Raw genomic sequence first — 9,401 nt, 5'->3', positions numbered from 1 at the left:
AAAAAAAAAAAAAAAAAAAAATACAATTGAAGAAGAAGAGTAAGAAGAAGACGAAGAAGGAAAAAAGGAGAAGACAAAAAAGAAGAAGGAGAAGAAGAATTAGGAAAAGGAAAAGACGAAGAAGGAGAGGAAGAAGAAGGCAAAAAAGAAGAAGATTAAGAAGAAGATGAAGTAGAAGAAGAAGAAATTGAAGAATTAAAATTTAGGGGGCCAACGGGCCGCTGAAAATCCGGCCCTGCAAAGAACAGAAAGAAAAGGTAATAAAAATGTTCACCCCATCCATAATTCATGTTCTAGGACAAAGTGCACTAGAAATAATAGCCAATTGTACCTACCTAGCTTGTACCCAGGTTGGTAGGTAGGTTGTTCCTAGGTAGGTACATAGGTAGGTAGAAAGCTACCTTATACCTAGGTAGGAAGGTCCCTTGTACCTATTGTGCGAATAATAATAATAATAATAATAAATACAATTGAAGAGGAAGAAGAAGAGGAAGAAGAAGACGATGAAGGAAAAAAGGAGAATACGAAAAAGAAGAAGAAGAAGAATTAGAAAAAGGAAAAGACGAAGAAGGAGAGGAAGAAGAAGAAGAAGAAAAAGAAGAAGAAATTGAAGAATTAAAATTTAGGGGGCCAACGGGGCGCTGAAAATCCGGCCCTGCAAAGAACAGAAAGAAAAGGTAATAAAAATGTTCACCCCATCCACAATTCATGTTCTAGGACAAAGTGCACTAGAAATAATAGCCATTTGTACCTACCTAGCTTGTACCTAGGTAGCTAGCTTGTAACTAGGTAGGTAGGTACAAGGTACCTATTGTTCACCTCCTTCCCCTTCTCCCTCTTTCTTTTCCTCCCCTCATTTTATGACAGGGAGAAGGGATTTCGTTTCCAAAATGGGTGCTCTAATTAACGAAATTTCCGGCCGTTTCTGAACTTCGGACTTTTTTTTTATTGAGTGACGTTTTTCGGGAAACCGATTAAAAGCAAGAGAAAAAAAAATACTTTAAAGCTTTGAATTTTGATAAGTTGTTTAGTTAAATTTCCATCCACAATACAACATACTAGATATTCGGCCGGCTAAAAGTGGCGTAGACCTCAATTAAAAGGAGGTACAATATCTACCCAGACATACCTAGGTATTTACTGTAAATAAAATTATATTATCCTTATACATTTACTAAAAATTAATAAATAGGTACCTAACTACACCTACATTGTAGTCCTCAAAAATGAATAGAGAATTTAAATTTCAATTTCAGTAAAAAGGGTAAATTTATGATGGAGGAAAAAAGGTACCTAATATGGAATGAAATCCTCTCTTAAGGGTCCAAAAAGTATTACTTTTTTACCAACAAACTTTTTAAAAATAACAAGCTGGGCCCGTCCCTCCGGGAATTTTTTAACCCGTAGTTTATTCGATCGTGGTTAGAGAAAATCAGTACCTATGTACCTACCTAATTTGTTTAATATTCAGTTTATTATCATTGATTTGATTTGACTTTCATGTAATGATTTAAAATCAAGACTAGAGCCTTTAATTTGATATATAGGTCGACCAGGTTTGGATAAGTCTTTCTATGGGAACAGACACACAGACAGACACCGAAGCGAATACAATAGTCCATCCCTACACCTTTTGTTAAAGGAAGGACGGACTAAAAAGGGATTTTTTATGTGAGCAGCTTTGGGGGACATGACAAGTTGACAGATTATCTGCTATCCAACGCTGAAAAAAGTTACTAAACTTTCATTTTTTCCGATCATCAAGGGATTACTAGGTATTTCCTGCTAAAACCTACGTTTACTCTATAGATGCCTACATAATACATATCCGTCCATCTCCATAATACAACACAGTACATTGTATGGATACGAATAGATTTTTTTTAGGCAGGATTATCTCTGCTTTCGTTTATTTAAAGTTTTAAAAATACATGTTTATTACTATTGTATCCAATATGTACGTATGTATAAGTATATCTATGTGTGGGTGAACATTTTAGTCTTTATGTTATGTTCACTAATACAGAGGTACTCACTTTGGTATGCACAACTCAAGTTATGTTACATCCACATGTTCCTAGTACCTATCTTTACCTAGGTTCTTATGACGTAGGTATCTACAGTGGAGCCTCGATTATTTCAACTAACTGGGACCGGGGATAGATGAAATGATCGAGGTTGAAATGTTCACTTTCTCTTATCTTTTCCTCTGACAAGAAAGATAGAAAAAAACCAATAGATTTTGGAGTTAAAATAATGAAAGTTGAATTAATCGAGTTTCTACTGTATTATTTCTACTTCGTAGTACTCATTAGCTAATACCTATCTATACGTATCTAATCTATCTATCTGTTCATCTCATGTTAATTTACCTGAGGAAGCTTCACTCTCATTATTTCTAACTTTGTTAGACACGTAAACAATAGCTTGTTTTGTTTTCTCGAAGAGTTTTCACTCATTCCTTACAGGGTGACCCCCTACTTCATGGGAGGGGACTAAAAGTGGAGCTGAGAGATTTCGTGTCTCCGCTGCTGCTGAAGGAAATCCAATTTTTTTTTGAGAGAAAAAGAGAGAGAGAGAGAGAGAGAGAGAGAAAGAGAGAGAGAGAGAGAGAGAGAGAGAGAGAGAGAGAGAGAGAAAGAGAGGTGCAGAGGAAAGGGAAGTAGAGTTAGTGGAGAAATTGAAAGAGAAAACGCGGGAGAAGGGAGAGGAAAATACAGTGAAGAAAGAATAAAGAGCAAAGAAAAGGAAGGCAGAATGGAAGAAAGGGATCGAAAGAGAATGAAAGAGAGAGAAAGGGAGAGAGTTAGGGAGGGAGATATATATTCTATTTCAATTTTTTTGTCAAATAGCCAACAAAATAAAGTATCCAAAAGTTCACTTATACGATTTAGTGGCGGAATTCTCTCTCTCCCTTATTTTTGGGAAGTACATACTTCGTTCTTTATTGGACGTGTATGTAGGAGAATGAATTGCTTGAGGGAAGCCAATTTTCTTCTCTCCCTTCCTCCTCTTCCTCCTCCTCCTCTTTCTATTCTTTCGCCTCTTCATCTTTATTATTCTTCTTTTTCCCTTTTCCCTCTCATTCCTTCTCATTTTGCTTCCTTTCTTCCTTCCCATTCTTGTTCGTGTTTTCTTCTTCATCTTCCTCTTTTTATTCTCTTCTTCCTTTACAGTTTGATCTCCATCTTATACCTACTCCTGCTTTTTTTATTCTTCTTTCTCCTCCTCTTCCTCTTCTTCTACCTTGCTATTTCTTTTCCTTTCGTCCCTTTTCCTCCTCCTCCACTCTCTCATTTCCATTGCATGTTTATACGTCCGTCTTGTAATATCTTTCGTTTTTCCCCCTTTTTTTACCGGAAGGTTTCTCTCTCTCTCTCTCTCTCTCTCTCTCTCTCTTTTTTTTTTTTAGAAAAGATTTTTCTTTTTAACTTTCCATTTTTGAGTAGGTACCTACCTACCTACCTACCTACCTACATATTAATATATTTATTTTTACCATGTACATTAGGTAGGTATACAGTGAAGAATTCTCCCTTCCGCCAGTATAGACAGCTGGGTGGGTAGCGCGTCTGTCTTATAAGCGCTAGTTCGGAGGATCGATTCCGACCCGGGGTGAATTTTTCCAAGGTACGTTCTCTGGCTTTCTCCTCCTTCTTCTTCTTCTTCTTCTCTCTCTCTCTCTCTTTCTTCTTCTTCAATAAATCCTAGCAGTTCCCTCTATTAAACCTCTTTTGAAAAATTTCTTCTCGTCAGGAATCTCAGCCCCTTGATTGAAAGTGTCTCTCTTCCTCCCTCTCTCTTTCCCAATTTTTGTTCTGTTTCGTTCTCTCTCTCTCTCCCTCCCTATATCCCTTTCTCTAATTGGTGGGGCAACGAATGGGAATTCACGGCGAAGAATACCATCTGGCGTGGGACAAGTTTCCTGCTGTGGCACTTGCAAAGGTAAGAATTTTTCGTAACTCTTTTAACCCATATGCGCCTAGCATTACGTAACGGCCCATATCTCCGCCCCTACTTCCCCGATTTCGATAAAAATTGAAATTTAGGCTTTTTGAAGCACTTTAAAATGATCCTGATAATTTATTTTACAAAAGAGTTAGGTGTGTCCAAAAATAGTCGACCGGCCATCGATCGATGTCGATTGTCGGGGTGAGTCTATGTTGTCCAGGCAGTCATCACTTTACGAGACGTCCGGTCGAATCTGTGTGGACTCACCTTTAGGATGTTAGAACTCAAGAGTCCCTTTTATTGTCGCGTCATTTAATGGTCTAATTTTAGTCTATGAAAAGGTGAACAGAGAAGGGGTATACACACAAAAGATCAAACATTGCAAGTTTTAACAAGCGTACCTACCTAAAGGACTGAATAAATAATGGATCTAGGTATTTTATATCGGGTACCTACCTACCTACATATTAATATATTTATTTTTACCATGTACATTAGGTAGGTATACAGTGAAGAATTCTCCCTTCCGCCAGTAGGTATACAAGATAGCTTGGAGGGTAGCGCGTCTGTCTTATAAGCGCTAGTTCGGAGGATCGATTCCGACCCGGGGTGAATTTTTCCAAGGTACGTTCTCTGGCTTTCTCCTCCTTCTTCTTCTTCTTCTTCTCTCTCCCCCCCCCCCCCCCCAAGGTAACTATTTATGCTTTATTTAACTGACATATTAATTTATTCTTTATTTAAGTTTCAACATTATCTAGGTACCTACTACACCAAAGTCTGCTAGGAAGAGACTGTTCTTTTACCCTCGCAGTCTAAAGAAAAGGTCCTGTACTTATACGTTTACATTTGTTACAAAATTACAATAAGGCATTAAAAAATTACAATATGGCATTACAAAATTACAATAAGGCATTACAAAATTACAATAAGGCATTACAAAATTACAATAAGGCATTACAAAATTATAATAAGGCATTACAAATTACAAGAAGGCATTAGAAAATTACAATAAGGCATTACAAAATTACAAAGAAAGCCTCACGCGCGCCTTACAAACCCGTATTTCGTGATGCAAAGTGTTTTCCATGCTTCTCTGCTCTTATCGGGGCTTGTTTTTTAATTACTCCATTGCCTTACTTTCCTTACGTTTTTTTTTTGTTATTTTATTATTCAAAAAACAAACAGACAAATATTTGTTCGAGAAAAAAGAACCGGGAGAGAGAGAGAGAGAGGAGGGAGAGGAGAGAGAGAGAGGGAGAGAGGGAGAAGTTATTAGTAAACGTTGTTTTCTTTTTGGATAATATTTTCCTCGAAGTATTCTTTTCTTCTTCTTCTTCTTCTTCTTCTTCTTCTTCTTCTTCTTCTTCTTCTTCTTCTTCTTTTCATTTCATTTTTTTACAAAGAAAAGTGTAAAATTTGTAAACACCTAGGTAGATACAATAAAATGAAAATATTTGTAAAAGTCTCTCCATTTGGTTATTGCCCCTCCCTCTCCCCCCGTCTCTTCCCATTTTGGAAAATCTCTCCCACGCACATAGAGATAGGAGTTAGGCCTAGGATGATTGAAAATGAGTCTGTTTTGATATAGGGCTTATAGATTATAGGGAAATGAAGTGATTAGGTAGGTAATACAGGGTCCGGATCGTCTGGCTGGGGGACTTTAAACAGAGAGCATACCAGCCTGAAGTTTCCCTTGCTGAAGATATGTAAATGCAATTTCTTTGTGTTATTATGTCACAACTTTGGTGCTCACTGCAGCATTGTAGGATTTTTCCCAATACATATCTCAATAATCCTAACAACCAATGTTTACCTACCATGCTGGCACCGGTCGCTATGCGCATTTACATGTCATAGCTACTCATTTTCCTCACGAGGCTGAGTGGGCCCCGCAACAGCCAGTCACGGGATCAATCATTTGCATGATACAAATTTCTTGACCCCGCCGGGAATCGAACCCGGGTCTCCCGCGTGCAAGGCGAGTGCAGTGACCACTACGCCATGGGAGCTGAATTACAAAATTATAATAAGGTATTACAAATTACAAGAAGGCATTAGAAAATTACAATAAGGCATTACAAAATTACAAAGAAATCCCCACGTTAAGGCTGACAATTTAATTATAGGTTATTAAAAAGCAATGTAATTAGTGGCCTTGTGTAGAAGGTGGGCAGTGGTGTGGGGTGTGATTCCCAAAGGGGAAGTTGTAAAGCTATATCTTTAATCTGTTTGCCGATATGCTGGAGGCTTCTTCATCCATGATGCAAAGTGTTTTCCATGCTTCTCTGCTCTTATCGGGGCTTGTTTTTTAATTACTCCATTGCCTTACTTTCCTTACGTTTTTTTTTATTTTTTTTTTATTATTCAAAAAACAAACAGCCAAATATTTGTTCGAGAAAAAAGAACCGGGAGAGAGAGAGAGAGAGGAGGGAGAGGAGAGAGAGGGAGAGAGAGGGAGAGAGAGAGAGGGAGAGAGAGGGAGAGAGAGAGAGGGAGAGAGAGAAGTTATTAGTAAACGTTGTTTTCTTTTTGGATAATATTTTCCTCGAAGTATTCTTTTTTTTCTTCTTCTTCTTCTTCTTCTTTTCATTTCATTTTTTACACAGAAAATTGTAAAATTTGTAAACACCTAGGTACAATAAAATGAAAATATTTGTAAAAGTCTCTCCATTTGGTTGTTGCCATTTACGAACTGTACATTTATTGCCTACCCCTTTATACATTTATTGTCTACTCCTTTTATTTGGAACATTGATTTTTTAGTTGCATGTTTATGGTCAGTGAGAAATTAAATTCGTATATAAATGTGAGTTCAGTTCTGTTCCTAAACCGAACTGTACGAGTATAATAGATTTGAATAGAATATACCTTGTTTATCCTGCTCGAATGAGACTAAAAAGTCCCTTTACCCCAGCAGTCTAAACAAGGTCTCGTGTATTTTATGGGTTTAACATGGTACAGTACATAATAATTAATACAGTAGACCTTGCTTAATTATAAAAAAAAGAAAAAAAAACTACATTTCTGAAGCATAACTCCGTACTCACATGACTACGTAAGAAAATGTTATCAGTGTACGTAAGCAATAACATGATAGTGCCTTCCTACGTAGTAACACTAACGTCGCAATATCATCACAGCTTCCTGGGTAAGAAATTTAATACGTAGGATGTTATGAGCGAAATAAAATGGAAGAGAAGTAGGTCGGTATAAAGAGGAGAAAAAAAGAGAGAGTGTAATGTATCACAACTTCTGAAGAAAAAGGAGGAAGAAGAGGAGGAGGAGAAGAAGAAATGAAGAAGAAAGGAGCAAAAAGATGGCGAAGAAGAAGACGAAAAAGGAGGAGGAGGGATAGTGCCTTCCTACGTAGTAACACTAACGTCGCAATATCATCACAGCTTCCTGGGTAAGAAATTTAATACGTAGGATGTTATGAGCAAAATAAAATGAAAGAGAAGTAGGTAGGTATAAAGAGGAGAAGAAAAAAAAAAGAGAGAGTGTAATGTATCACAACTTCTGAAGAAAAAGGAGGAAGAGGAGGAGGAGAAGAAATGAAGAAGAAAGGAGGAAAAAGATGGCGAAGAAGAAGAAGACGAAAAAGGAGGAGTAGGAGGAGGAGAAGATAGTATCACAGAAGATGACTTTGAAGAGAAAAATAAATTTGTAAATAATTTAATCCTCAAAGAAAATCTTACGAGAAAATAATAATAAGCTCTCTTCCTCTCTCTCCCACTCCCTCTCTCTCTGTTTCTCTCCCTCTCTCTCAACTTTAATTTTCTCGTCTAGGCTTCATATTCTAGGGATATATCACTCCCCCACACTTTCCTTCTCTCTCCCTCTATCTCCTCTCGTTTTTAGTCCCGTCCTTCCTTTATTATTACAATAGTAATAAAAAGGTATAAGGGACGGACTATTGTATTCGCTTCGGTGTCGTTAGTATCACAGAAGATGACTTTGAAGAGAAAAATAAATTTGTAAATAATTTAATCCTCAAAGAAAATCTTACGAGAAAATAATAATAAGTTCTCTTCCTCTCTCTCTCTCTCCCACTCCCTCTCTCTCTGTTTCTCTCCCTCTCTCAACTTTAATTTTCTCGTCTAGGCTTCATATTCTAGGGATATATCACTCCCCCACACTTTCCTTTTCTCTCCCTCTATCTCCTCCCTTTTCTATCTCTCTACGCTATCTTTCTCATCTAGGCGGTATTCTAGAGATGTCCTTTCTCAGGGCCGGATCAGACTTATAGGGCTGGAATAGAACTCATTAAATTAGAAATACCTAGTACTAGTAACTTAGAGAGGTGTTTCAGACATCTCCACTAATATTTATTCTGTTGCACATTGCATACTCAATTAGTTGCACGGCGTTCATACAAATTTGTAACTTTGAAACTGCAAAGAGATGGTAGACAAGAGTAATTTTCAGTTTTCCCAAAGGATAAATGACTTGTTCCAGAAAATGATAGCCTTGTTCAAGCTGTAAATCTTCTTTCAAACAAAAGCTATTTGCGTCTGATTTGTTACAAAGTTACAAATGTCTTACATAAACGGATGAAATAGCTTTAGCCCATTATTTTCTTCCTAAAATTAATAACTTACTGTCGATAGTGTCGATTCAGCATTGGAGCTCAATGAACTGGAAACATACCTACTTCAGAGAGAAATAAAAATAATCTTTGTAGCCAGAAAATCATTTTGTAAGCCCATGGTATATGGTTCGATTCCCCCCCGGAACGGATTTTATCCTGAACAGATAAGGTTTCTTCTCGGAACGGCTGGCTTTCTAATATCCTGGCTATTCTTTCTTTGCTTTTGGGACGATCATACCTTGGCAGTTACAATTCGTTCTATCAAATCTCTTGAAAAAAAAAAATCTTCTTTTTCTTCTCCTTCTACTCCTCTTCCTTCTTCCTCCCCTTCTTCTCCTTGTCAGCCCAGATTTTTTTTTTTTTTTATCATCACAACATTCATAACCAACTCGTTCTAACTTTCTCCATTTCCTCTCTGTGATTTCAGACAAGGAGTTCTGGTACAAGGATGCTCAGGAAGGGATCCGCCGTCGATTGGCCCTCTTCGGCGAAAGCCACCTGCCCGAGGATCGCGCCAAGAACATCATCCTCATGGTGGGCGATGGCATGGGGTTGTCTACCCTCACCGCGTCGAGAATTCTGAAGGGGCAACGAATGGGAATTCACGGCGAAGAATACCATCTGGCGTGGGACAAGTTTCCTGCTGTGGCACTTGCAAAGGTAAGAATTTTTCGTAACTCTTTTAACCCATATGCGCCTAGCATTACGTAACGGCCCATATCTCCGCCCCTACTTCCCCGATTTCGATAAAAATTGAAATTTAGGCTTTTTGAAGCACTTTAAAATGATCCTGATAATTTATTTTACAAAAGAGTTAGGTGTGTCCAAAAATAGTCGACCGGCCATCGATTCGATATCGATT

At 37.7% G+C, this 9,401-nt stretch overlaps 1 protein-coding gene across 1 annotated transcript; it reads left to right on the top strand.

Annotated features, from left to right (window-relative positions):
* Positions 1-3,879: 3,879 nt before the first annotated feature.
* LOC108253581 (alkaline phosphatase, tissue-nonspecific isozyme-like) lies at positions 3,880-9,199 on the top strand (the record flags this gene model as incomplete). Its single annotated transcript, XM_026830233.1, has 2 exons — positions 3,880-3,945; positions 8,927-9,199. Coding segments are annotated over exons 1-2 (339 nt in total), but the record flags the coding sequence as incomplete, so codon positions are not given.
* Between the last annotated feature and the right edge of the window lie 202 nt (positions 9,200-9,401).

This window comes from Diaphorina citri, unplaced genomic scaffold (genome assembly GCF_000475195.1).
Source record: "Diaphorina citri unplaced genomic scaffold, Diaci psyllid genome assembly version 1.1 scaffold2193, whole genome shotgun sequence".
In the NCBI taxonomy this organism is placed as follows: domain Eukaryota; kingdom Metazoa; phylum Arthropoda; class Insecta; order Hemiptera; family Psyllidae; genus Diaphorina; species Diaphorina citri.
The sequence above is the reverse complement of the archived record's forward strand: the minus strand, read 5'-3'. Positions and strand labels throughout refer to the sequence as shown.